The 27,996-nt window shown below is 39.9% G+C and overlaps 3 protein-coding genes across 10 annotated transcripts; all 3 read right to left on the bottom strand.

Annotated features, from left to right (window-relative positions):
* On the bottom strand, positions 209-4,181 carry LOC105157133. 2 transcript variants are annotated; one of them, XM_011073440.2, is made up of 4 exons: positions 3,641-4,181; positions 1,929-2,042; positions 1,519-1,794; positions 239-713 (listed from the first exon to the last, which is right to left on the bottom strand). In XM_011073440.2, the coding sequence occupies exons 1-4, from the start codon at positions 4,139-4,141 to the stop codon at positions 528-530; spliced, it is 1,077 nt and encodes a 358-aa protein (XP_011071742.1). In that variant the 5' UTR covers positions 4,142-4,181; the 3' UTR covers positions 239-527. The 2 variants fall into 2 exon arrangements, with proteins under 2 accessions (XP_020548574.1, XP_011071742.1); XM_020692915.1 differs by lacking the exon at positions 1,929-2,042 and having other exon boundaries at positions 209-713.
* On the bottom strand, positions 14,465-17,091 carry LOC105157132. Of its 6 annotated transcripts, none has more exons than XR_847419.2 (4): positions 17,021-17,091; positions 15,508-15,939; positions 15,135-15,428; positions 14,465-15,037 (listed from the first exon to the last, which is right to left on the bottom strand). XR_847419.2 is itself a non-coding variant. In XM_011073439.2 (3 exons), the coding sequence occupies exons 2-3, from the start codon at positions 15,784-15,786 to the stop codon at positions 15,270-15,272; spliced, it is 450 nt and encodes a 149-aa protein (XP_011071741.1). In that variant the 5' UTR covers positions 15,787-15,939; positions 16,021-17,014; the 3' UTR covers positions 14,465-15,269. The 6 variants fall into 6 exon arrangements, 1 of the variants encoding a protein (XP_011071741.1); XR_847416.2 differs by lacking the exon at positions 17,021-17,091 and adding an exon at positions 16,021-17,014 and having other exon boundaries at positions 15,135-15,440; positions 15,501-15,939; XR_847417.2 differs by lacking the exon at positions 17,021-17,091 and adding an exon at positions 16,021-17,014 and having other exon boundaries at positions 15,501-15,939.
* LOC105157148 (transcription factor MYB35-like) lies at positions 19,339-20,844 on the bottom strand. Of its 2 annotated transcripts, none has more exons than XM_020692931.1 (3): positions 20,576-20,844; positions 20,261-20,405; positions 19,339-20,119 (listed from the first exon to the last, which is right to left on the bottom strand). In XM_020692931.1, exons 1-3 carry the CDS (start codon positions 20,709-20,711, stop codon positions 19,441-19,443), a joined length of 960 nt encoding a protein of 319 aa, XP_020548590.1. In that variant the 5' UTR covers positions 20,712-20,844; the 3' UTR covers positions 19,339-19,440. The 2 variants fall into 2 exon arrangements, with proteins under 2 accessions (XP_020548590.1, XP_011071760.1); XM_011073458.2 differs by having other exon boundaries at positions 20,261-20,393.

Here is a 27,996-nt window from a genome sequence, read left to right as displayed (position 1 = left end):
TCAGGTAGTGTAAATGGTTAAAAGTTAGAAAAGTAAAACTTGTATAATGTAGAGGCTGGGCAGTTTCCAGCGCCCCGTGCAGAGCAATTGCAGGACCAGCATGATGTTCTTCCCACAAAAAAATTTAGGAGTTACTACTGTGAATGGTATGTTGTCGTTTCTGTGTTTAAAACTCAGAATTGCTTGATCACGGAACTTAACGAACAACTTCAAGCAACAGAGCACCATAGAGTATAAATTACGTCAATGAAAGGTTATATACATATCTCAATTCTTCAAATACATTATGGGCTTTTCACTCATGAAAATAACAATCGACTTGGTTGATGTACAGCATACAAACTATTGATCCATGAGAAGATCAATCTTTCCATGATTCTATTAACTACACACTAAGAACAGTCGAAAAGTAGTCTCTAATCTTACTTCCCAATAGGTTGTACTCTGTACCAATGAAGCAAGAATAGAATATGGTTCACACTTCATAATAGATAAGAGATGTGACATGTGGCCAAAATAAAGTGCTCCTAATTCCAAGGACTCGGAAGCCTACCGTCTCTAAATACTGAAGTGCCACCTGATGCTGCAGGAGAAGGAGAAGAAGCTATATAACTTGCTCCTGATACAGAAACTGAGGAGTGTCCCTGCCCACCAGGCGCAAACCGTGAAGGACTACCTGCAACCCCTAGTGTAGTCCGATAAGAGTGAGGTATCTGCCACCACGAAAGAAAATTAATCAACTTCATGCCTAAAGATCCAAGATAATAGATTTTTACAGAGTCAGAGCTATAGGAAAGGTTTCAGATATCCACTTATCTAATTATTTGAAATTGTGACTAGATTACAGATAGCCAATTACATAGCCTCGACATTATCTATAATTCCCGGTTGTGACTTTCTACTCACCAGTTTTTTTGCATCCATTAATAGCATTTCTCTTGCTTGTTTCATTTGGACAGATTAATGATTGAAACCATATGGGCCTCCCTTTCTTTTCCAAGGACAATTGTGTGCCCACTTTGTCTGTCGCTCTCAATCATTCTGGCTCTGTTATAGACACTTACTTATGGGGACCCAATAAGTCTCCATATGGTCCAATTTTGCATATATACAAGATAGACTCCGAAAAGGCTAATCTTGAACTTACCAACTCAAATATCTATAAACTAAAATCTCAACCTAGTAAGTGAGTGCACCCAAATGAATTGAGGGTGAATTTGAAAACAATATTGCATCAGCTATCCAACCAACGATTAATGATCAGCAATCATTCTAACATACAGAATGGTTATCATGGAATTTCGTCCAATAAAACTTCCAAGGCGGTGTATGGAATTCAAGGACTATAATTTCCGCAGGCCGCTTCTTAACATCAGCACAGGTAGACCCAGATGAAAAGGTGATATGCTCATATATCTTTTACCAGAATAGTGTGATGCTCGAGTTGCATTAGAATAAATGGAAATCACGAAAAGCAAGTGGAAAAAGAAGATCTTATGAACTGATTAAAATTTTCACCACGTTAGCGGCAGGCTTCCGCTGCTGAGAGTCAGAAGATGGTGAAGTACTGCTCATACGAGGTAGACGAGATTGCATATTGTGGTTTGAAACATCATCACCTTCTCCTCCCTCCATATCACCGCAAGGATTTCCATCTGAGCCCATTCTAGGGGTGTTGACCCTAGTCATTGATCCAGAATCAGTTGTAGTATCCACTTGTAGAGGAAGAGGTGGACGACCAGATGTCCCTTGCATACTATTTTGTCTCTTTAACTGCTCTTCTGCATTCAGGATCTGTTAACAAACAAATACCAAATTTCGATGACCATCCAACCAAATATCAAGATGAAATTCTTCTATAGTATATGTCGAAGCAGCATCAGAATCTATGCTCCTAACAAGAACCAGCAGATATATATATATATCACCTGTTTCAGCACTTGTACCAAACTATGTTTTTTCTCATTCAAAATTTCCAACTTTTCCTTAACCTCCTTTTTTCTCTTCTCCACATCACTTGTCGCATTTTCTGTGTTGCTTTTCTACCATAAAGAAAAACAAACATATAAGAAATTAGAGAAACATAAAAATAGGAGACTATGTTAATAAACCATTATAGTTATGATTCTCATTGGCAGTCTTCAAGTTAGAAAATAACCAAGACAATTCAGACGAAATGTTACTGGTCAAAGGGCTAACATCTAATTCCATGGATACCTAAGAACATGAATACTTGCAACCATGCCAGCATACTACATCAGCTCGCTTACTACAATTTAAAATGATACAAAGGGGTCCAACAACCCCTGGAAGGAATGGAAAAAGGCCCTCTTTCACTTCCAACAAAGGCAATAAGTAACAAACAAGTTAACCAGCATAACAGCATTTAAACCCTGGTTCTATGTATTGCTGGAATTCCTCAAAGTGAACTTCTCAGTCTCTCACCAAAGTAGTTGAAAACAAAGCAAAGTTTATCATACAATGAAGCTTAACATACAATGTCATATAATATGGAAAAATTTTCAAGACTCAGCATCTCAATAGAAACCTCTCTCTCTTAATTCACTAATTCTTGCACCAAACAACCAATTTCCGTTTTCTTGTTGTTCTAAAGTTTATCTCACATAAATTATTTCGGAAGCCATCTTGTGTCTACTAAAAACCATCAAGATTGAATTTTCAACCCAAAAAGGAAGGCTAACAACTCTTCAGAGTAAGATATACTTTCAGTAAACGCTAAAGAGTAACATGACACTTCAATAGATGCTAATTTGTAAAGCAAAAAATATACAGGTTCAGTGTAGTACAGTGAAGTATTAGTAAGAGAACAGTAAGGGGTACTATATGAGCTGGGCACCTCGACTCTCACACTACCACATGAAGAGAGGACATAACGACCTAGAGAAAAAGGTAATATATAAAATGCAACAAAAGGCCAATTTCTCAAAAGTGAATTTGATTTAAAAAAGAAGTGGAGAAAAATGGAGAAACCCATAGTCCCATACATAAGCTGTTCAATCAACTCTCTACTCTCCTTATGCCCTAAACACCATCCAATAACCTATAAAAGTGGGAATGGAATGCCTAGGTCAGAGGAATGGAGGAAAAGTGATTTTAATGCTATAGCAATCCTTGCTTCTATAATTAATCGATCACCTTAAACTTATAGCTATGTCAACTCATAAACAATAGTGGGAAAAAATTATACATATTGGAATCATTGAAGATTATCCAAACAATTGAGAACCAAAATCCAAAGACAGAACACTGGTTTCAGAGTCATATTGGCTTACTGGTAGTTGCCTATCCAAATTGCATAATTATTTTTACCACATCACAAGTGCCTATAAACTCTAAAGTATGTTTGCAACTGCACTCAATAAGAAATTAATGAATTCAGACGTGAACATCCTCGACAAGGAACATCTCGTTTTTAAACTTTCTAACTATCACAATGAATGCAATCTCTAGATATTATACGCAAAAATAATGCAAACTAAATAGGCGATCTCCAAACCACCACTTTCAAGAATTATTTCCATAATAACTTCCAAAAACTAACACTAAAATCATCCACATAACATCAAATTCCGAAGTAAAATGGATTCCAGTAGAAGAATAAATCTCAGAAACAGAGTACCTCGACCACCGGGTTCACAGGAACCTCTACTTTCTCCTCATTCTTGACTTTATCCACATTCTTCTCCTCCTCCTCCTCCACGAAAGCATCAGTTTTCTCCATCAATTTCCTCAATGAATCCTCTCCCCCTACCAATTTGTCTTCTTTCACCTTCCCCTCCTCCCTTTCACCCTCCTTCACATCCCCTTTCTGCGGCAATTCAGGTTCAGAAGCGGGATTCTCAACACGATTACCACCCTCATTACTGTTCACAGCATTATCCACAGGACTCGGATCAGCAATACCATTATCCAAGTCGGTGTTAGGCGCAGGGGCAGGGTTAGGGTTTGAAGTGGTGGCGACGTCGATGGTGGACAAGCGGAGGCGGGAGAGGGCCCTGGCGCGGCGGCGGAGGAGAATCCTGAAATCTTTGAGTGAGATTTTGGGTGTTGGGCGCGGCCATCGATGGGGGACGTCCGGCACTTTGTGGAGGTTGCCTTTGTACAGTGATATAGCCACCATTTCTTTCTCTCTCCGTTTCCTCTCTTTCCTTCTCACGGGAAATAACTTTCAATTCTATTTATTTATAGCTTTTGGATTATTTTTTTTTTGTTGAAATGACAAAACGATCCTCTCTACTCTTTTTTTTTTTTTTTTTTTCCGGTAAAAGTAAGTTGCATTAAGAAAAATCTTAATGTACAGTCATATGGCTGATATTGTGTGCCATGAAAATTGTCATAATCTATACAATGCTATCGTACTAATTTTATTCGGCAATTCTGTACTAAGTATACCTAATTGAATTTCGTCTAGAATAATTTTAGCCACTGCCGACGGGTCTCGATCTAATTGCTGAAATTTCCTCCTATTGCGCTCCTGCCAAATGTGATATACTAGAGATGCTAATAGGTTGCGATAGGCGGCGTTAACCACGTGCTTTCCTTGCCACTTTCGCGCAGCTATCATCACATCAATCATCCATCCTCTGTTTGTCCATGAAAATCGGACCTCCCTGCGTAAGATTCGAATACACTGTTTTGAATAAGGGCACGAAAATAGCATGTGTTGGTGAGTCTCCGATGTACCCCTCGAGCAAAGAACACAATCCTTATTAAGATGCTGTATCCACGGACGATCCATGGTGGAAAGTTGTTCATGTAGAGCTAGCCATAAGATAAACGAATTTCTGGGAATTTTGAATGGCCCATAAGGAGTGAATACCAATCTACCTTTGGGCCTAAAAACCGAAATATGTCATACACCCTCCTATTGGTGTAGGCCACCCCTCAAAGTGATTGAGTCTTGTGTGCCTTGTAGTGGAGGCAAGTTTTGGATGATGTCCAACATAATATTATTTGCCCATGTGTGTGTGGGCGCAAGAGGCAGTGGCCAATGTCATACTCCATTGTGAATAACCTCTCTAAGTAGCATGTCTGCTCGTGTGTGGGTGTGATATGAGTCGTGTGGAAATATAGTCGTTAAGATCCCCATAGGATGCCAAGGATCCTGTCATATATATATTAATTCCCCATTGCCAATCTTATAATGGATATGATGTTGTAGTATATGTCGAAGTCCACGCATTTTGCGCCAACCCCATGCCCCGGAATTGGCCTCAACTGTCCATATGGATTTGCCTTGAAGTCTCTTGGTGCAAATCCATGTTATCCATATAGAATCGCTAGATCTGCTTACTATTCTCTAGATATGTCTACTCATAAGAGTTTGATTGACGGCTGCTACATCCATGATTCCTTGTCCTCCTTCTTCCACTGGACGACACACTTGATCCCATGAAACCTTCAGATATCCAGAGGTTGATGCACCTTGGCGGAACCGTTTCTCTATCTCCTTAATAACTCCTTTTGGCAAAATAAATGGCATAGCCCAATAAATTTGTAGCGATATGAGGACTGATTTAATGAGTTGAACACTAGCTGCAAAAGCTTATCAATCTTAATAAGCAAAGGATTGCAATCAGAGATGGAAAATCGAGAGGCAATAAGTGGTAATCCGAGATATGTGACTGGCAATTCTCCCTCTTGAAAGCTGAGAATGCTAAGAATTATAGTTTTAAGCGGCTGAGCGGCTTTAGAGAATATAACCTGACTTTTAGCAGCATTAGTATGAAGACCAGATAAAGAGGAAAAATTGTCCAAACCTTCTTTGAACACCCATATAGAGGACGCATCAGCACGACAGAAGAGTAGCAAATCATCAGCAAACGATAGTTGGAAGAGCCGCGTTTCCTCACATCGCCAATGATAACGAAATCCGCCTTGACTTTCGATCTTCTGTTGGATTATGAGACCAAGAATTTCCGTAACCAATACAAACAGATAAGGAGACATAGGATCCCCTTGTCTAAGCCCTCGAGCCCCCGCAAAGAATCCATGAATGCCACCATTCAATGCAATAGTAAAAATTGTGGTTGTAACGCATTCACGTATCCATCCAATGAAGAGTTTTGGGAATTTATAAAGCCGTAGAACCACAAACAGAAAATCCCACTCCACCATATCATAAGCTTTACGCAAATCAATCTTGAACGCGTTCCAAGGGGGCTTACGTTGTTGGTTGTAGCCCGAAAATAATTCCTGCGTCAGTAACACATTATTCCTAATACTACGACCGGGACAAAAGCATTTTGTGCAGGGCTAATTAATTTGTTAAGCACCAACCAAATTCTCTTGACTAATATCTTAGTAATAGCTTTGTAAAGCACATTACATCACGATATAGGCCTGAAATCACTAACAGATAAGGGATTGTGTACCTTGGGAATTAGAGAAATAACCGTGGAGTTAATTTGCTTTAGTAGTCGGCCATTATGAAAGAACTCCAGTATTGCATTTGATACCTCCTTACCAACGATAAACCATGCGGCTTTATAAAACCCACCGAAAAACCATCAGGTCGGTGCCTTGTCCTCCTTAATGTCAAAGAAGGCCTCTTTAACTTCATCTCTGGTGACTTGGCTAACAAACCTATCTCCTTCCTCTTCCGTTAGCGCATGTGTAGCCCTCGATCTCAAATGTCCTAGAGTCAGCTCCTTTCCTCGGCGTTCACCACCTAATAAGGTCTCAAAATAGCGCACAAATTCTACAACAATCTCCTCCTGGTCGTTGATCATATTATCATCCGGCCCTTTAATTTGGAAAATCCGTTTTGTTGCTCGTCTGGTGGCCACTTTATGAAAGAAGATCCTCGAGCATTGGTCACCCTCCTTCAACCATTGCATTTTAGCCCGTTGCCGAAGCATGCTTTGTTCTAATTTCACCGCTTTCATGAGCACGATTCTACAACAGTGCTCCAATAACAACAATGTCTCATCATGTCTGTCTTGTGCAAGGAGTTCCTGGGCTGTAGCAAGGAATTCCTTGGCTTGCTGTACATTGAGAGAAAGATCCCCTTTTTGTTGTGACATCAACCTAAAAATAGGCTTAAGAGCACATAACTTTCTAGTAACCGCATACATACAAGTACCCTCAATATCATGTATCCACACCGACTTAACAACATCTAAAAATTGAGGAGATGATGCCACGTAGTTATCAAAATGGAAAGGACTTACATAGTTAAGTCGGGAACCACCTTGCAACAATAGCGGAGAATAATCTGAAGTAGCTGGAATAAGGCACCTATAATAAGCATTTGGCCACATGTGTAATACCACATCATTGGCCAAAACCATTGGCCAAAACTTTGTCAAGTCGTTTCCACAAGCTTCTACCATCTCTACTACAATTATGCCAAGATCCTCTCTACTTTTACTCATGAATATGAGTAATACTAAGGGATAATTATACACAAATTAACCATTCTACATATACACTTATTACAAACATCTATATTATTTATATAAATTATCTCTAATTTTTAAAAAATTATACATACAGCCCCATAAACGTCAATTTTCAATATTTTTTTACTATCAGGAGTGATTTATATAATTACGCAAAAAATAAGAATAGTTTGTATAAATAACCCATAGATCATGGTGTGTTAAAATTATCATTTCTAATAATAATTAGTAACCGAAACAAACTCAATGCAATAAAATAAAATAAGTAATTGATTAAAATTGATAAAATAAATTAATTTTAAATGTATATAACTAATAAATAATTGATTTAACTAATTAATCAAAAGAAATAATGATTTATAATGAAATATAATGATGTCCCCTAAAATTGTTAAGCCAAACCCACAAGCTAGCATACTAGCCCAGCTGACGAGAGTCAAACTGGCCCACCAATAGGATGGGTAAAGCCCACCAACAGGACGAAAAGCCCACAGGCCTACCTGCTGCTTTACTGAACTGACAAGCCAAGAAATATGCCCATATAAGTTAGACATGTCATCATACAGCTGGGAGGACATGTCATGTAGCTTCCCAACACGTTTGTACACATCACCTGAAATATCTCTAGGTAGTTTCAAGTAAATCGGGAATAAAGAAGTGGAAAGATTGTGAATAACTAAATCCTGAGAAAATAGGCAAGTTTGGTAGGCTCTCGCCCAACTTACATATCTCTTCCAATTTTTATTTTACTAACAGCTTGTTGCGTATGATAGCTAACGCAAAGAGCTTTTCAATATTGTACGACATTCAGCAATTATTTTCATATCTAACTTTGTACAAGTCTATAAATAAAAATTTTGTGCAGGTATTTTGGGACACATCATCAACATTACTCTTACTCTCAAACTCTCACTTACTAGCGTTACTCTCTCTCGGCCTTTTAGCTATTTCAGGCTTACAAATTGCACTCGACACAAATATTCACCATTTTCAACCATATATTACCATTATTCTCACTTTGTTTCAAGTTTTTCCTTTTATTTCTTCTTTAATCAGTTGCTGACTTAAACATCAGAGTGCTAACTTCTGTTTTGCAGGGCTAGTCCTCTAATATCTTAGGATTTCTTGGAAATCCTTCGTCCCTTGTGGTGTAGCCAAATTTCTGGTACGTATCATTGGCATCGTCTGTTGAAACACTTCAGCTTTGGCGTGAGAAATGGCAAATTCTAATAATGGAGGTGACCACGGATCCTATGAGGGAAACTCTTCCCTCTCTGCTGCGTCCGGGCCTGCTGTTTTACCTATAGATCTTGTTGTGGGAGACATCAACATCCTCGGACCAAACCTAACACCAGAAGCTAACGCTCTGGCTCCTGCTGCAGCTCTTGACCCAACAACTTGGCCTGCTGTTCTGAACTCGCTCTTCTGTGAGCAGCTCCAACAATTCATCATGGAAACCATCAACTCAACTCTTTTGGGATCTCAAGCCAGCGGAGTAGGACCCTCTTCCAAGTTGGAGAGAGGGGAACTGCATAAAACCAAGGTATGGACGAGTGCATCTCTGCTGGACTCTAGCATGATCACTCCACTCTTACTAATTTTTCAGCAAAGAAGTAGCTAGGCAGCCGCCCCCTAACATCTGGTGCTCCCTAAAGAAGGAAATGGTGGATCTTCACCAGCAGGTAGCCAAGGAGACCCTGTCTGCTGAGCGGGGCATTTCTTTTAGTGAGCACATCATGCCAAAAGAACTTGCTCATTCCAGGCACCTTCGTATGCTGCACAAGTATACTGATAGCACTGAATGTCGTGTTTTTCTTACTACGCCAACAAGCTCTGCCCAACAATCGTTCGACCAGCTCCTTGTTGGATCAGTTAAATCTTTTGCAGAATTCAGTTCCCTCTTCCAACACCAGTTCGCTAGCAACAAGAAGTACATAAAGTCAACTATTAGCCTTTTTGAAATAAGAGGAGAAGGAAACTATGAGGACCTATGTCCAACTTTTCAATATAGTATCTTAGAGCTCCCTACAACCCACCAAGAGATGCTAATCGATGTATCTACTCAAGGGCTCCGTGGAGGACCCCTGTTCGAATCTTTGGCTAAAAAACCAGCGACAAGTTTCTTAGATGTGCTAGCACGGGCTGAAAAGTACATGAATTTGGAGGACGCTTGGCTGGTGAAGAAAATGAACGTGATAGGAGAAGGGAGGGCGACTCGCTTTCCACACGTAGGATAAAGGGAGAACCATGAGGCCGTTTTAACCCCCTCGACCTAAAGAATGACCACTACACACCTTTCATAACTAGTCCAGCTAGGATGCTTGTGGCATTGGATAGACTCACTACTCTGCAATAGCCCAAAGGTTCAGAGGAAGGTCATTAACTCCCAAAATTCAAATATTTTTGCAAGTACCATAGAGAATATGGGCATGACACCAATCGTTGAGCCAACTAAGACAGGAAATAGAAAGATTTATTCAAGCCGAACATCAAGGATTACGTGGATAAAGAAAAAAAATGAGAACAAAAAAAGAAGAGCGTTCCCAGCATCACAAACGAAAGGCTGAGCAGTAAAATGAAGATTCCCAAATGAGGGAAACATAGGAAGAAAGAAACCTCCAAAAGAGAGGCCAACATAGTGAACATCCCTGCTAAAGGGATAATTCATATGATAGCAGGAGAACCCGTGATGGGGATTCAGGACGAGCTAGACGTGCCTATGCATGAGCTTTTAGAATCATCATGGAGATAGACGACAAGGCGCCAACAGGAGGACCCGTGATCCATTTTTGTCCTGCTGACGCCTAGGGAGTATATTTGCCTCATAATGATGCACTTGTTATTTTTGCGACAATAGCTAATTATATTGTTCAATGTATATATTTGGATTCAGGTAGCTCCGCGGATATCATGTTCCACAAAGTATATCAGGAAATGGAGCGGGGGACGTTCCGCTGGAGCTTGTGGACAACTCGTTATATGGTTTTGTAGGAGAGGTTGTCCACCCATTGGGACAGATTTCACTTCCTCTCTCCTTGGGGTTCGAGCTCACTAGGACCAGTATGGTTCGATTCCTAGTCATGGATATGCCATTTGCATACAACCTGATCTTAGGACGACCTACTCTGAACACCTTCTAGGCTGTTGTTTCTACATATGATATGAGGTTGAAGTCTCCGTTGGAGACAAGTACGGGAAGTTAAAGGCGACCAATACACAACACGAAAATGTTACGTAGAAGCCATAAAAAGCAGTAATAACAAAACGAAAGTGCGTACGCCTAACAAAGAAAGCAGTAAGAACTTCACCCAGCAGAAAGATCAAAAAGTTGTGGTCCCAGCTCGTGTCCAACAGGTAGAAGAATTATTAAGCATCCAGCTGGTGCCAAGAGAGCCATATAAAATTACCAAAATAGGTTCCCAGCTGAGCTTTGCATTAGCAGGACAATTAACTACCTTTGTACAACAGAATGTTGATGTCTTTGCTTGGATATCCAGCGACCTAGTAGGTATTGACCCTAGCATAGTTGTGCATAGTCTGAACATAGATCTAGCCTGCCCCCTAGTAAAACAGAAGAAGAGGCATTTCAGAACTGAGAAAGACAAAATCATATAGGAGGAGATAAGTAAATTGTTATCAACATGACACATAAAGGATATCCAATTTCTAGAATGGCTGTCCAACGTCATGCTAGTGCCTAAACCAGGTAAGACATGGAGTATGTGTATTGACTTTTGGGACATTAACAAAGCATGCCCTAAAGATTTCTACCCCTTACCTCATATAGACCACCTGGTGGATTCCACATCTAGTCTGAATTATTGAGCTTAGTGGATGCCTTGTAGGGTTATCATCAAATAATTCTTAATCCTGATGATCAGAAGCGAGTTAGCTTCATCACATTAGGGGTGACCTATTGTTATGTTGTTATGCCTTTTGGATTTAAAATGCAGGAGCTAAGTATCAATGCTTTGTGGACCGCATGTTCCGAGAATAGCTAGGAAGCAAAATGAAAGTGTATGTTGATGACATGCCTGTAGAAAGCAGGCAGATGAACCGATACCTTGTTGATTTAGCTGAGACATTTGACACATTGAGGAAGTATCACATGAAGCTCAATCCAGCCAAGTGTGCTTTTGGAGTAAGAAGTGGCAAATTTTTAGGATACATAGCTAAAGAGAAGGGGATATAAGTTAACCCCGAGAAATTTCGAGCTACCCAAGAGATGAAACCCCCCGCTAACCTCAATGAAGTATAGAGATTAGCAGGACGTTTAACTACTCTAAGTGGTTCATCTCCCGATCGGCAGAATGAAGCTTGCCATTCTTTAGGGCTCTAAGGAAACCTAGTACTTCGTCTGGGATGAGGAATGTAAGCAGGGTTTCAAAATCTGAAAGCATACCTAGCACAATTGCCCTTGCTCACCAAAAAGACACTAGGTAAGACCTAATACCCCTACTTGGCAGGAAGGCAACAGGCAGTTAGCTGCGTACTCATCAAAGAAGAATGACACAAAAAACCTATTCTATTACGTGAGCAAGGTATACATTGGACCAAATAATGGTACCCTGAGGTAGAAAAGTTAGCTTTCACTTTAATTATAACAGCACGCGAATTACGACCTTATTGTTTTATCACATTATATTTGTGTGCGTACTAATGCCCCATTGAGGACCACTTTAAGCAAGGCAGAAACCTCGAGAAGAATGATAAAATGGGCCATCGATCTTAGTGAGTATGATATTTCATACCAGTCCAGGTCGGCTATCAAAGCACAAGTTTTGGCCGAATTCATGAACGAAGCCACACTTACATAAGAAGATGAAGGTAACTGGTTACTAAATGTAGATGGCTCTCCACACTTGCTGGTAGTGGAGCTGGAATGTTGCTCACCAACCCGAAGGGGGATGAGTTAGAATATGCTATTCGATTCGACTTCAAAGCTTCTACATGAGGCCGAATATGAAATCCTCGTTGCAGGTATCAAGATGGCTTTAGATGCACGAGCTAGAAACTTAATCGCCTACTGTGATTCCCAGCTAGTGACTAAGCAAATAGAAGGCGAATATGAGGTCAAAGAGGAAAGGATAAAAGAATACCTCCAGGAGATAGGCAAACCCATAAGCTAGTTGAACAATTTCCAGCTCCACCAAATTCCTCAAACAGAAAATGCCAAAGCTGTTTATCTAGCCCGATTAACTAGCTTCTAGGTTAATTGTAGTACTCGCAGCATCACTGTAAGAATCCTTGTAAAAAATTCTCTCAAAACTGACATTGCTCAATTGCAGGTTGAGATAGATTGGAGGAAACCCCTCCTGGACTACCTTATAGAAGGTTTCCTTCCTATTGATGAAATGGAAGCAGCCCGCTTAAAGAGTAGGGCAACCAAGTTTGCTCTACTTAATGTCAACAAAGAGTAGGGCAGCCAAGTTTGCTCTACTTAATGTCAACTTGTATAAATGTAGTTTTTCTCAACCTTTTTTTCGATGTTTGTCAATGGAGCGAGGGAGAAATGTATTACAGGAAATACATAAAGGCTCTGTGGATCCCACCTAGGTGGCATTGCTTTAGCCAATAAAACTTTGCAAGCAGGATATTTCTGGCCAATCCTTAAGGAAGATGCAATAAGCTGGGCAAAAGAATGTGGGCAATGCCAACAACATGCCTCACTCATTCATGTTCTAGCAGAACCCCTCAGAACACTATCAGCACCTTGTCCGTTCTCTCATTAGGGGATAGATATTGTTAGGCCTTTCCCAGCTGCAGCAAGATAATGTAAATTCCTCCTTATGGCAGTAGATTTTTTCAGCAAGTGAGTGGAGGTGGAACCTTTAACCCAAATCACAAAAAATGAAGTGATAAAATTCTTATGAAAAAATATCATTTGTAGATATAGTTTACCTTGTGTTATTATTTCTGACAACGGTCATCAAATTCAGGGTTGGAAAATCCAAAATTGGTTGCTGAGCAAGGCATTTAACAAATGTTTCACGCTCGTTGCTTACCCCTAAGCCAACGGCCAGGTCGAAGTCATTAATTGAATCCTGGTTCAAGGGATTAAAACAAAACTAACACAAGCAGGCGACAGTGGGTAGATGCGCTTCCAGGAGTGCTATGGTCATACATACCCCTCATTCCACCACTAGAGAAACTCATTTCAATTTTGTGTACGGATTCGAAGCCGTCATCTCAGCAGAAGTGGAGCTGGAGACTTTCAGAATCTAACATTATGAGCAGGAAAATAATGACAGCTTGTTAGGCGCTAATCTGGACCTATAGACAGAGTACGAGAAGATGCTCGTACCCGCACAGAAAGGTCGGTAGTCAACGCTTACAATCGATGAATATGGAGGAGAGAATTTCAAGTGGGAGACTTGGTACTTCAACGAGCCGACGCTTTTAGACCAGTTGGGAAGCTAACCCCTAATTAGAAAGGACCCTATAAAATCACTCGGACCATCAAATTTAGGGCGTATGAACTGGAAGACATAGATGGCAGAAAACTTTCCCAGCTAAGGAATGCTTGTAACCTCAGGAAGTTTTACTCTTGAAATTTATTTACTTACAAAGTCGAATATTAAATGTAAAGCATCTCTTTCTTAATAAAATTAGAGTTTCTTGTTTCAATAACGATTGCAGGATCAGATTTAAAAACTAAAGTGCACAGTACAAACTCGGTTTTACTTAAATTGCCTTGCTGGCGCACTTACTTAAGCCACCCTGCTGGTGTACTTACTTAAGCCGCCCTACAGGCGCATATTTACTTATGTTTTCCTACTAGGCACACTCATTTATGTTGTCCTGCTGACGCACACTCCTTTAAGTCACCATGATGGCTTACTTCTTACTTAGGTCACTTTGATTGGCCTACATTTTTATCACATAGCTATATTTTCTTAAGGCAACTTAGAGATTACATGTGCATTTTGTCGACATAGAATTCGTTGAAAACACCTTGACAATATGTAGCTTGGTTTTATTGAGTAATTTTGAGTTTTTGCAGACTTTATCACTTCGAGAAGAAGTAATACCAGCAGAAATTAATCTCTAAAAACAGAAAGAAGACAACTTCCCCTGTTTTCCCTTCAGGCTATATTGATCCTTTCAGGAATCTTACTTGAAACACTGACGTGTGAGATAGAGAAAACAAGGAGATTGCATAGATCAACAAGTAAAAAGAGGAATAAAAATCCAAAAATCATTCAAAGCCCACAATCGGGCACTTCCATAACCCTCACGCAGGTGGCAACAATACTATTTGGAAAACAGGAAAATAGGAAAGTAAGTTTCATTTATCAACAGGAGGGGTAGCACTATCATCGCGAGCAGGGGGGGCATCTTCAAAAGAGTAGCGTCCTCTACCATGGGATCTTCTAGATCGGCCGAAGCCTCACTTTCAGGGGGGGTATAAAGCAGGCTCTTTAGAAACTCTTGAGGTACTTCCGCATCAGGCTTCGGAGTATCTGTCAAGCCAGCATGAGGGGGACCGTCTTCAAAGGGTAGCGTCCTCTACCATGAGATCTTCTAGACAGGTTGGAGCCTCACTTTCAGGGGGAACATGAGCAGGCTCTCTGGAAACTCTTGGGGTATTTCCTCATCAGGCTCCGGAGCATCTGCCAAGCCAGCATGAATGTCCAGGGAGTAGTCAAGAGCGTATAACCAGTATAAAAAAACTGACCCGAGCAAGTTCGATACCCATGATAGTAGTACCTTAAAGCGTTATTGGCAAGAAGACGCTGAAACTCCTTGGACCTCTTGAAGTCTGCCAGCCTACTGGTCTACAGTTCATCCAATTTTTTCCTTCCCTTCCTCAGTAGAGGAGTAATTCTAAAGCTTCAGCACTGCTTACTCTAGGCGACTATGTAAGCTTAATACTTTAGCTCTCAGATAAGTAAGGCTAGCCTCATCTTGGCGCTCCTTTTTGTGCATATCTCCCTCTAGCTCCTCCACCTTCTTCTGGGCCTCCTCCACAGCAGATCCTCCAAGCTCTAGCAAGTCCCCAATCTGCAAGACAGTCTGCAAACATGTTAAATAAACTTCTCAATTTAAGCATACATTGGAATTAAATTCTTATACCTTTTACCTTGCTAGCATATAAAGCCAGTAAGTTCATGATTTGATCACGAGGAAGGCTCTCCAGAAACCTCTTATCCAAGGGAGTCAGAAACCCTTTGACACAGTTGGCCGCCTGGCTGCTCTCACCCTCTTCTTTTAGTAAGGATGGAGTCTCACTCGCACCAAGTTTCTCTCTTTTTATTTGCACTAACGAAGGTCGAAGAGTACTAGTATAAGTGGCTAGTTTGCGAGCAGGTTGAACGAAGGAGCCTGAGGAGGACTTAGTTTTCTTAGCAGGAGGTGACATGGGCTTTGCTTGGCGTTTACCCTTGGGATCTCAGTGGAGGCTCAGCTGAAAGGTGTCAAAAAGGACTCTTAGCTATGGGACACTTGGAGGAAGAGCCAGGAAAATTCCCCTCTGTCAAAGCCTTGTCTTGCAATAGTTTGTTGAACATGTTGACTGCAGAAACACAAAGAGAACAAGATAAATACAAAATAAATCTAAGGGAAAACACATAAAAGAAATCACAAGAAACTATACCAGCGTCGGTATCCAGGACAACCTCTTTAAAATTGAGCTCGAGATGAAAGAAAAAGGCCGGGTGGGTTAACTCATGAGGCTCAAAATGAAGAGTATTTAAACAATCTAACCTAGTTTGAAAAGTAGCAGAGTGAGTGCGAGTAGAGTACCTAGGTGAATCAAGAGCTACTAAAACCCACTATGTAGGGCAGACCCATGGAATAGGGGAAGAAACGAAGAAATAATGATGCTTCCATTCCTTAACAAAAGAATTAGAAAGCAACAAATGAGCATCACCTCTAGATGTAAAGTAGAATAGACCTGGACTCGCCTTCTTAAGCATGAAGAAAGATTGGAATTTGGGCAGCAGATGGAACTTCACCTAAGTTACTTACTAAAATATAAAAACCAGCAAGAATGCTGAAAGCCATGGGAATGAGTTGATTCAAAGGAATTTTGAATAGGAAGGAAACTTTGGCAAAGAAAGGGGGTTTGGGAAATCGTAACCCCCTTTCTAGCTATGCCATACAGAAACTTACAAAACCCCCAGGAGGCGAATGGGGACGCTCAGAAGAAGTAGGGACCTGGATAAAAAATTCCTCAGTATCCCAAATCTAGCCCTAATTTCTCCTAACTCCTCCTCTTTTATACAGGATCAAAAAATCCTAATAGGACGCGGCACCAGAGGCAACCACCATATTCTCGATTTTTCTCCTCTCTGCTTCTTTCCTAGATTTACTTTTTTTGCTACTAACCTCCTCTTCACTTCTCTCCTCTGGATGATCGGATTTTGAGTTATCAGAGAGAGCTGCCAAGTCAATGAGGAAGTCCTCAATTGCTTGCTCATTTACTTTCTCCTCAAACATGATTTAAAAGTTTTTCAAAAGTTAGGAAACTTTCCTATGAAAGGAGACATTGCGAGATGGGAATGAGAAAAGAACGCGAACCTACGAGATTGTAGGGTTAGAAATTACTCTAGCCTTAAACGCAGAAAAGAAGGAAAAATGGAAGTTTTCTTTACCTTAAGAGCGTGAAGGGAGATAATAGTGGAAAAGAAGATTGCTTATATAATCCAACATGAACAACCCAGCTAATAAAGGAGTTAAAGTCATTTCCACCTCCCGTATGAGTCTCTAGGGAAAACAGGATCCTTTCCTTCATAATCATTATTGCTAATCATTATCTTTCCTTTACAGGTGGAAATTCAAAATTCAAAATTTTACAAAACTCTACATGGAGGGAGTAATAGCATTTTTGGTAGGAATATTCTCCAACTAGAGCCCAGCAGTCGATCAGCAACATTCTCGAAGCTTAGTAGGATTCATCTTGCTAATGACCAGGAAACTTATTCTCTTTTTTGCATGACATCTTACCTACTCCAACAGTTCCACTTTATGACTTGCACTCCTGGAGTGGAGGGGGGGTGATGATGCTCCCTAAAGTTGTTAAGTCAAGCTCAAAAGCTATGCGTACTAGCCCAACCAACTAAGAGCCCAACTAGCCTACCAGCAGGACAGATAAAGCCCACCAGCAGGGCGGATAAAGCCCACAGGCCTGCCTGCTACCTTACTGAACTGGCAGACCCAAGAAATAGGCCCATATTAGCCGGACACGTCACCATACAACTAGGAGGACACGTCATGTAGCTTGCCAAACATGTTTATAGACATCACCCTGAAATATCTATAGATGGTTCCAAGTAAATCAGAAATAAATGAGCTGGAAAGATTATGAATAACTAAATCCCGGGAAAATAGGCAACTTTTGCAGGTTCCCGTCCAGCCCACGTATCTCTTCCAATTTTTATCCAAATCACTAACGGTTTGTTGCGTGTGATAGCCAACACAAAGAGCTTTTCAATGCCATATGATACTTAGCAATTGGTTTCGCATCCAACTCTATAGAAGCCTATAAATAAAGGTTTTGTGCAGGTTTTTTGTGACACATCATCAATATTACTCTTACTCTCAAACTCTCGCCTACTGGCATTACTATTTCTCTGTTTTTTAGCTATTTCAGGCTTACAAATTGCACTCCGCATGAATATTCACCATTTTCAATCATATATTACCATTATTCTCACTTTATTTCAAAATTTTCCCTTTTATTTCTTCTTTAATCAGTTACTGACTTAAACATTGGTATACTAATCTCTGTTTCGGAGGGCTAGTCCTCTCATATCTTAGAATTTTTTTTAAAGATCCTTTAACCCTTGTGGTGCGAGCAAATTTCTAGTACGCATCAAAATAAGAAAGGTATTTTTGTCGATTCACATTTTGCTTATAAAAAATAATTATTTTAAGATTTTGAAACCTTATAAAAATTAGTTGTTGAATCACACTCGATACCTGTATATAATTTTAAATATTAATTTAATTATATAAAGGGAAAAAATTAAATAATTAATTGATCACATTGATGTTTCTTAAATAACTTTTTAAATTCTAAATGTACATGATTTGATCATTATATGTAGAAAAATTATTTTGTTCAAGCATATATATGATTGAGGATATATATTTAATTAATATTAATTTTAATTAACATTAATTAAATACGTTACGTTAAATTACCACTAAAAATATAGTTCATGTTTAGTAATTTATTTTTAAAAAAAATTATTATTGATGAGTTTCCATTAGCGCATTTGCTCATATGTCTACTACTTTAATATTACCCAATTCTATAACTTTTTTAATATTTTCTTCTGCCCCAAACTTTTTATTTTTATTTTTTCGTTATTGTTGGGTATGTTGGTGTTGGAATGTAATTAAGTAGTTCAATACTCAAGCTTGAGGGGCTAAATCGAAATTAGAGCAAAGCCGAGGTACTAAATTGTAATTGTCCCATAAATAAATAAACAGGGAATCCAAAACAATATTTATCATTTATTTTTTAAACACGTCATAATTCAATATTGTTATGAGTTAATTTCCATAAATCATTTGATTGATTCTCTCTCTCTTTTTTTTTTTTTTTTTTTTTTTATTTTTTAAACACCTGTCCAAAACAATATTTATCATTTATTTTTTAAACACGTCATAATTCAATATTGTTATGAGTTAATTTCCATAAATCATTTGATTGATTCTCTCTCTCTTTTTTTTTTTTTTTTTTTTTTAAGTTTTACAAACCTGACTTCAAGAAGTTGATTATGTTATTATCTAATAATCTACGATTCGGATCTTTCTAGATCGTTCTAGGAGTTTAAATATCTATTTTATTTGACATATACATATTGTGACGATATTTTTAAAAAAAAAATATTTAATTTCACATTATATCAATTAGAAAATATTTTTTCAACTGAGTTTTACATAATTATGATTTCCCACCTAATTAAAACTCTTTATTACATATCATTTAAATTATAATTAAATTAATCCGTACATAGCACGAGACACGCACCAGTACTACTATTAATATAAGTTCATCATCCTTCTAGTAGTAAAATGGCTCCTCATAGAAGGCTGCAGGGAGCTGAGAAAACACATCACAATCTTGGCTGTCTACCATAGCTTCAACAAATGATGAACTATTTGAAGATGATGATGCTTCAAAGTTCTTGATCACCATTGCATTAGCCACACCATTCCCTTGTATGTTTCCTCCTTGTAAAACTATACCCTTATTTTCTTGCTCGTCGGGCTCCGAGGGCAGGAAGGCGTCTTCGAGGAGGAAATCGCTCCAACTGAAGCTGGATACTTCTTGATTCACTGTTAATGGTGGAGAAACTTGTCTTGTACAAGTGTCTGTGCTGGCGTGGTTTGAGGCTTCAGAGACCAAGTTTATGGCCTCGAGCTGTGAGTAAAGGTCGAGGGTTGTGTTTGCTGATGAGGAGGTGTGGTGGTCGGGAGTTGAAGAAGCTTGTGCGTGCCTCTGGGACTGGTCTGGTTTCGACATGATCGCATTTTTCAGGTCCCTGGACAGGGAACTGAATCTTGTTCTGGCTTTTGGGAAGGCGCCGATGTTGCCGTAGTCTGCAAGGATTTGGGAGAAGGGCTTGTGAGTAACCGGATCGATTCCCATTGCAGAGAGCTTCTTCCTAAGTTTGCTGTTCCATAAAACTTTCACGTCGTTGTCGGTTCTTCCTGGAAGTTGTTGTGCTATTATAGGCCACCTACACCATCCAAACATGCATAGTGAGTGACGTATTACACTCGTTATATAATTAACGGGTTGTTTTTACAATATGCATAAACCTTGGGGATGCTAATGTAGTTGCCCCTTTTTCCATTAACAAAAGAAAAGAATCCCCAACCTGCTACCTATGGCTGCATGTAGCTGAATGACCAATTCTTCCTCCTCAGGGGTGAAGCTCTTGTGCCTTGGATCAGCCTTTTGATTGCTACTACTCCACCTCTCTCTTCCACTCTTCCCACTTCTTCTTTGTCCTGCAAAACATACTATCTATATTATTAGTTCTTCAGAAGTTATCTAAGTTAATATCAAACATCAGTTCCATCAAAAAATAAATAAATTCGAGTTAAATACAATATACCTCTTATAAAGTCAATTAAACCCGAAAAACAGAGAACACACAGAACGAAAAACTCAGTCCCGACATTAGTCCTACCTGACCTCCTCGAGAAAGTTGCCCAATTACCCGTTCCGTGCCCCCTTGAAGCATACGTGCCCGTTTTTCCATCTCCCTCGTCGTCCCAACGACCCTTTGGCGCATGTAGCTTATCCGAGCAAGCGGTTTTCACCATTTTATACCGTTGGATCAAGATTTGTTTGGGAACGATAGGAAGAAACAAATTATATAAATGGCCTCAAGAAGTATTAGGATAAATGTAAGAGCTCTTTAATAAACACCATTTAGGTCATGGGAGGGAGGCAAGAAAAGCATGGGAGTGAAGAGATCATTGAGCTATATTTGCATGATCAAATGCATATTATACTCATTTTTCTAAAACAAATTTGGATTGATTGGTTTAAAGAGCATTTTTTTGGAGATTCAGGTTCAAATTGGGTGAGTTTTTTGGTTAAGTATAGATTGAGTCTAAGTTGATGTAATAACTGAGATTTCTCAAGAGAAAGGAAGTGCTTTTAATTCTTGTTGTAGTTTAATGCGATCACAAGTTTGATGAGAGTAATTAAATATCTGAAACAAGGATTGAAGTGATCAGATGGGGGAAAGAATTATGAGAAAAGGTGTGGAATTTGTTGACACTCAACAATAAGCTAAGCCATAAATTACAACCACTTCTTCTAAAATTTGACATAATTATAAATTTTTTTTATTGTTCGAAAAATTGTAAATTCCTAATTGATATTTGACCAAATTATGTAATTCTTGTTTGGGTTTAAAAATGTCCACTTTGCCCCTTTTTCTAGTTAATTTTCTTTTGAAAAATTCTTATAGTCCATAAAAAAAATTACAAAATGTTTTTTAAAAAAACTAAAAATATTTCATAGTCCACGAGGATATTTTGGTTAATTTACCAAAAAAATAGATAGAAACATTAGGAGATTAACAGAATTGGCTACTTGTTAGATGAATTAAATTCAGGAGAATATTGATAATTTTTCAAATAACAAAAGATACTTATAACTATATCAAATTTTATAGAAGATGGTCGTAATTTATTCTAAAAGCAAAATATATCCACCAATTACGCATGAGTTAGAGAAAGTGGATCTGTTTAGAGACATATAAAGACGGATGATATTATAGGGTTAATTGTGTGGCAGTGGTAAAATTACTGATGTGGTATAGAAAAAGAATTCCCAAAAGGGAACATCACCCTATAAAAACAGAAAAGAAAAAAAAAATTAATTTCCTGCAAGTCACGAGGTTGCGTTGGTCTTTTATAAAAAGTTCAGGGGCGCTGCGGGTCATATTATCTTCTATTTTTTTTTTAATTCAAGAAATTTTTTATTTATTAGTATTCTACAAGGAAAGTTTGTTGCATTTAACCCATATTATATATATATATATGTATTAAAAAAATTATATAGGTGATATATATAAAAAGTGCAATATTATACACAACTCAATTTATAATAGAATGTCTAAATTGGAATGTGGAAGACGCATTTTGTGGGGACAAAAATGCGTAGAATATGGGATCCATTGTTAAGAGTTAAGCCATTTTCCACATTAATGTCATTGCAAGTTTGTTGCCAAAATTGCATTTGGTCCCACGGAATAAAGGGTGGTGTTAGAATGAACATCTTATCAGAACCTATAATAGTGTACTTAATAAAATCTTTAGACAAATTTTAGATTTATATATTTTGGGTCCGTAAAAATAGATGATGGACTCTCCTAATTCTCTCTGTTCTCTCTCACATACTAGCACACCTCACAAAACACATACTACTACCCTACACACGGCTCACGGCAGAACTGTTGGCGGCGTTGGCGAGGAGGTGGCGTCCGACAGCGGAACCGATGGCGGCGTTGGCGAGAAGGCGGTGTCCGACGTTGATGATGATGGAGATGTCGAAGATCGCCGTGGAGAGGGCGATCCAAGGAATGATGATGTGCTTGACGGAGCCTTTTTCGTTGATGCGAACGGTGGGGAACTGGCTCCATGGTCGCGGCTGCTCGCGATAGAGAATCTTCCATGGCGGCGGTTGCTCTTGGAGATGGCGTGGTGGATGAGGCTGAGGTGGGGTAACTATGGATGTATCCATCCAGAGTTTGACGATGCTGCAATGGTGATGAACGGGCTGCGCGTGACAACATTGAACGGGAGCGGGTTTTTTATGTTTTCAACATCCATGAATTCCTCCAACTAGCTCACAAGGTGATTGATGTAGGGGATCACGACTCCATGGTTGCGTTGGCGAATTTGAAGAAAAAATGGGAGGAAAAGTTTGGTGTTCCCGTGGCTAAGCCCTCTGTCCCATTCGTGGATGATCACCCATTGGCGAGGGAGCTTCGTATGGCATGCCGCTGACTGTTAACGCGGGGGAATGGACCTACAATAACAGTAGTGATAGCGTTGCCTTTCATGGCGGCGGCGGCCGTGCTTCCAAACCCTAACCCCGATAGGGTTGTGCACTTGGCACCGCGATCTGCAGCAGCTGCTCCAGTGACGAATTCTAATCATGCAGCGAGCGCACCAGTCGTGACGGTCGAGGTTGAGGTAGGCGAGCCGGAGACGATGCGACCAAGCACTATTCAGTCCATGGGTTCGTCGATCGTGGCTGAACCGATCCCACCACCTGAGGCTACGAAGGTGAATTCCTCCCCTACTGGTTTGTTTGTTGGTAATATCCTGTTACGTACTTGCACCAAAATTCCTACTATTGATGATAAGATTGCACATGCGTCTAATAAATCATCACGTAAACTTTTTTTGTATATCGCTCCTATGATGCAAAATGGTGAGGTGATTGTACGCCTGACGTTGGAAGCTATTCGTAATGAGTCTCAGAGGTGGAAACCCATGGATGTTGGGTATTTTCTGGGTAAACGACCATACTTCCATCACTTGAAGGAGTACGTTACATCGATTTGTTTGGCTCTTCGAGAGGTTACCGCTGCTGCAAATGATTTTTTCTTTTTCCAGTTCAAATCGGTAATTGATATGGAGGAGGTATAGAAGGAGGTCATTGGTTGTTCTAAGGGTAGCCGATTGTGCTTCAGAAATGGTAACTTGGAATGGTGATGCGAAAGCTCAAACATACGCAAGTCCTAGTTTGGATTAAACTCAGACATCTACCTATTGAACTATGGACGACGGAGGGATTTAGCAGAGTGGCGAGTGGAGTTGGAAAGTCGTTGTATCCTGATGCGACCACTAGAGCATGCACGAGACTGGACTTTGGTCGTATATGCGTTATGCTTGACATTAACTCTAAGCTACCGAAGCACATTATTATTATGACACCGGATGAAGATGGAGGTGAGTCGTCGTGTAAAGTGGATGTGGAATATGAATGGCTGCCACCTAAATGTACTACTTGTATGAGCTTGGGACATCCTTCGAAGGATTGCTCGTTGAACAAAGTCTCCAAACCAGCAAAGCCTCCGGTTTCGGTCTACGTTCCTAAAACTGGCCCAACTATGCAGCCGTCCGCCTCGGTTGACAAGGAAGAGACCACTACACATCGATCGATCGTACATAAAACCCCCATTTTACGTGGTGATAGGGATGGAGGGGGTAAGGGTAAGGAATTAGTCATCTATAACACTTTTGATGCATTTAATCTTCTTGATGATGAAACAGATGATACTACTCAGGGTCCTAAAGCAAGCAGCCCCACCAGTGGTGATCCATGTTGAACGTTGTTTTATGGAATGTGCGTTGCCTGAACAAGAGAGACCATCAGCTAGCTCTGAAAGACCTCGTAGTTGAGTTCAGGTTACAATTCCTTGGTCTCTTAGAAACTCGCATTCACATTAATAATATCTCTCGCATTCAGTCATTGATTTTACCTCAATGGAAGTGGTTTGTTGATCCTATATCTGCTAGTAATCATATTTGGATTGCATGGGATGATGATCTACTTGATATTACTGTGATTGATATGGGTACCCAATTTATGCATTGTCGTGTGACTGTTAGAGCGCTGCATGAGACTGTGTTTATTGCTGCTTATCGTGCTAATGAGGTTGCTGAGCGTTGCGAGTTACGATGCTCTTTGGGTTTGCTTGCTGGTTAATGTGCGGATGTACCGTGGTTGGTGGGAGGAGATTTTATCGCTGTCCGTGGTCTTAGTGAGGTTTGTGGTTCCACAGGCGATATAAAGATGGTTATGGATGAATTCAATGCATGTATTTTGGATACTGGGTTGCTTCCTTTGCCCATGTAGGGTGAATGGTACACGTGGCATAATTGTAGCATGGGATCATGAAGCCTATGGAAGCGATTGGATCGTATGCTCGTTAATGATGCTTGGCTTGCGAGATCCCCAATATCATACTATTCTAGTCTCACTCCACATACATCAGATCACTCGCCCTTAGTGTTGTATGGGGATAAACAACAACTGGGAGGTATGTTCAGATTTTATAATAACCTTACACTTTCACCGATTTTTATTCCCAGTATGCAGAATGTTTAGCAGCATGATGCAGGCATGTGATTCACTCTGGTATTTGAGGCTATAGGCGAGGCATGTGCTTACAGAGGAAGAGAATCTACAACTCCTTTAGCATGTCACCGCTACTGACGTTAAGCAGGCCGTTTTTGATATTGCTGAAGATAAAGCACCTGGACCAGATGGATTTTCTTCGGGTTTATATAAAGCAGCATGGCCAATTGTGGGCACAGAAGTCACGAAGGCAACATTGGATTTTTTTATCATGGGAAAACTGCTCAAGCAAGTCAATGCCACGATTCTGGCACTTATTCCTGTGGTACAGTCCCCTATGCTGGTTGCTGATTTCCGACCTATATCTTGTTGTAATGTCCTTTATAAAGTTATTGCTAAGATTCTTGTACAGAAATTCAGTATTGTCCTGGATAAATTAATTAGCTCTTGTCAAACCACCTTTGTTCTTATAGGCGACAATGTACTGTTAGCACAGAAATTGTTTACAAGATACAACCAACAACGTCTTCCATCACAATGTGCCCTCAATTTGGACATTAGAAAAGCCTATGACACTGCTGAATGGAATTTTCTAATAGCAGTTCTTTAGCTTTTTGGATTTTCGGCACCATTCATTCGGTGGATTGAGGAGTGCGTCACGATCCTATCCTTCTCTGTTGGACTTAATGGAAAACCGCATGAATTTTTTGTGAGGGCTCGAGAGGGCTAAGATAAGGGGACCCTATATCCCCATATTTATTTGTGATCGTGATGGAGGTTATGCATTTATTATTCCTACAATTCATTGACTAGGACATGCAGTTTTCCTTCCATTGGAAGTGCGAACCCACTTGACTCTTCCAACTCGGATTTATAAATGATCTGTTGTTATTCTGCAAAGCTGACATGGAATCTCTTGGTGTATTTAAACAGGGGTTAGATCTATTTGCCTCCTTATCAGGACTCCGAGTTAACGCTCATAAAAGTTATCGACTATATCCCGTTCGATCCATGGATATGAGACCAGTTGCTAGCAGTACTCGGATTTTAGGAAGGGTATCTCCAGATAAGGTACTTGGACTTCCACTCCTTTCCTCCAGACTATCTATAGTCGACTACCAGCCGATGTTGCTGAAGATCGATCAGTGCATCTAAGGATGGGAAGGAATGGTGTTGTCGTATGTATGACGTATCCATATCATTGAATCTGCACTCATGGCATTGAGGGTATATTGGGTTTCAGCATTTCTTCTGCCTAAGGGGGTTAAGGGCGATTGAGAAGCGGCCGAGAGCTTTTCTGTGGAAAGGTACGACGAATTAGGGATATGCAAAAGTCGCTTCGAGGGATGTTTGTAAACAGTTTGAGGAAGGCGGTTAGGGATTGCGTGATATTGCAACCCTAAACCGTGCACTAATGTGCAAAAAACTATGTGATGTAATTCCTGAACGCTGAGGTTCGTGGGGATGGAGAAAGCCTATTTGCTTACGTACTTTATTGAGGCCGATGGTGGAGTATCGGATTGGAGATGGGTCTTCTGTCTATCTTTGGTAGGATTCGTGGCATGAGATTGGCTTTACTTCACAGATTTCTGCGAGGGCCGAGGCTGCTAGGTCTAGGGGTTCAGGAGAAACTCAACCCCATTATTCTAGATGGGCAATGGCACTGGACCATCAATCCGCTTTACCTTGAGTATTTGGAAATCCTACAGACGCTACCTACGATTCATGGAGGGAATGAATCCATTATATGGCGTTATAAGGATGGTCTACCTACTGTAGCGTCTCTTTTTCGATATTTGGACCCACCAAAACCTAAGGTAGACTGGTCTTCACTACTTTTGGGTTCCTTTAAGATTCCTAAACATAACTTCATCCTATGACTTGCAATCCTAGAGAAACGTTTTACTGCCGATAAACCATGGCTCTCCCACATAGGCACCTGTATATTGTGATTAGGAGAGGCTAAAACACATAACCATTTGTTCTTCAGGTGTCGGTATTCTCGACGATGCTTAATAATCCTTAGACGGTCTGTACGTTTTCGTTGGCCTAATCATAACTGGCTAAGGGATATTACTTGGGTAACAACAAAATAGAGAAAGAAACACATCATAAACGTGGCATATCGGGCAATGCTGGCTTCTTGTGTCTATCATATATGGCGGGAGCAACCTACGGAGATTTGAGCAGAAGGATCGGACGGCTGACTCGCTAGCCTTCCTTACTTTAGAGGATGTTCGATAGAGGATACTTAGTGTTACATTACCTCCCTCGATTAGTTCTTGTGCGGTTTATAGAATATGACGTATCCCTTGACCTGTTGAGGGAGAACCCACACTTTGAGCATAATTTTATAGGAGAATTTTATACAATTTATCCTGAATATAATTTTCGTCGTACATTTTGTTTTATAGAATTCTATATTTAAAATCTTTTGGACAGGTAATTTTGGATGAAACCGAGGATAAGTTGCATAATGACCCAATGTATCTTGGCGAAACAACGTGAAATACTTTTAAATTATGTTTATAGACAAAAAGCAAATATTGTTATTTAAAATCTAGCCAAAAAAAACCCTCTCCGTTGAAAACTGGCGCACAATATTTGACACGCACCTGTTGTGTGAAAGAGCTTCATTTTTTTTAATCATTTTTGCGGTTATTTGAAGTGTGCAAATGTCCATTTTGCATCCCTTTCTTTCATATTTAATCTTGGATCTTGGTCAATACCCTCCATTTTCTTTGTATTCCTATTCTATCATAAAGCCTAGCATAAGGTTAGAGACTTTCCTTGATCCTCCATACTCAATTTACTCATAATATTTGAAACCATGTTGCTGCTCCAACAACCCAATAAAAAATTAGTTGTCAAGGAAGGTTTGACAATGCTCATACTAACCTGGCAAACGAACAATCCAACAGAATGTACTTTAAAGATTCTACTTCAGCCTCGCATAAAACACACTGTGTATCCCCCTTTAAATATCGTCTAGTCAAATTCTCC

Source organism: Sesamum indicum, linkage group LG3 (assembly GCF_000512975.1).
Source record: "Sesamum indicum cultivar Zhongzhi No. 13 linkage group LG3, S_indicum_v1.0, whole genome shotgun sequence".
NCBI lineage: Eukaryota > Viridiplantae > Streptophyta > Magnoliopsida > Lamiales > Pedaliaceae > Sesamum > Sesamum indicum.
This window is presented reverse-complemented; position numbering and strand designations above follow the sequence as displayed.

Excerpts from the sequence above, each read along its gene's own strand:
- LOC105157133 (XM_011073440.2), bottom strand. The coding sequence starts at position 4,141 with ATGGTGGCTATATCACTGTACAAAGGCAACCTCCACAAAGTGCCGGAC. Across the intron at positions 2,043-3,640 it reads CTGTGAACCCGGTGGTCGAG|AAAAGCAACACAGAAAATGC; the intron begins GTACTCTGTTTC and ends TCTTTATGGTAG. Across the intron at positions 714-1,518 it reads GGAAGCCTGCCGCTAACGTG|ATACCTCACTCTTATCGGAC; the intron begins GTGAAAATTTTA and ends TCGTGGTGGCAG.
- LOC105157148 (XM_020692931.1), bottom strand. The coding sequence starts at position 20,711 with ATGGTGAAAACCGCTTGCTCGGATAAGCTACATGCGCCAAAGGGTCGT. Across the intron at positions 20,406-20,575 it reads AACTTTCTCGAGGAGGTCAG|TATGTTTTGCAGGACAAAGA; the intron begins GTAGGACTAATG and ends TAATATAGATAG. Across the intron at positions 20,120-20,260 it reads CATGCAGCCATAGGTAGCAG|GTGGCCTATAATAGCACAAC; the intron begins GTTGGGGATTCT and ends TGGATGGTGTAG.
- LOC105157132 (XM_011073439.2), bottom strand. The coding sequence starts at position 15,786 with ATGTCACCTCCTGCTAAGAAAACTAAGTCCTCCTCAGGCTCCTTCGTT. Across the intron at positions 15,441-15,507 it reads TGGCTTTATATGCTAGCAAG|ACTGTCTTGCAGATTGGGGA; the intron begins GTAAAAGGTATA and ends ACATGTTTGCAG.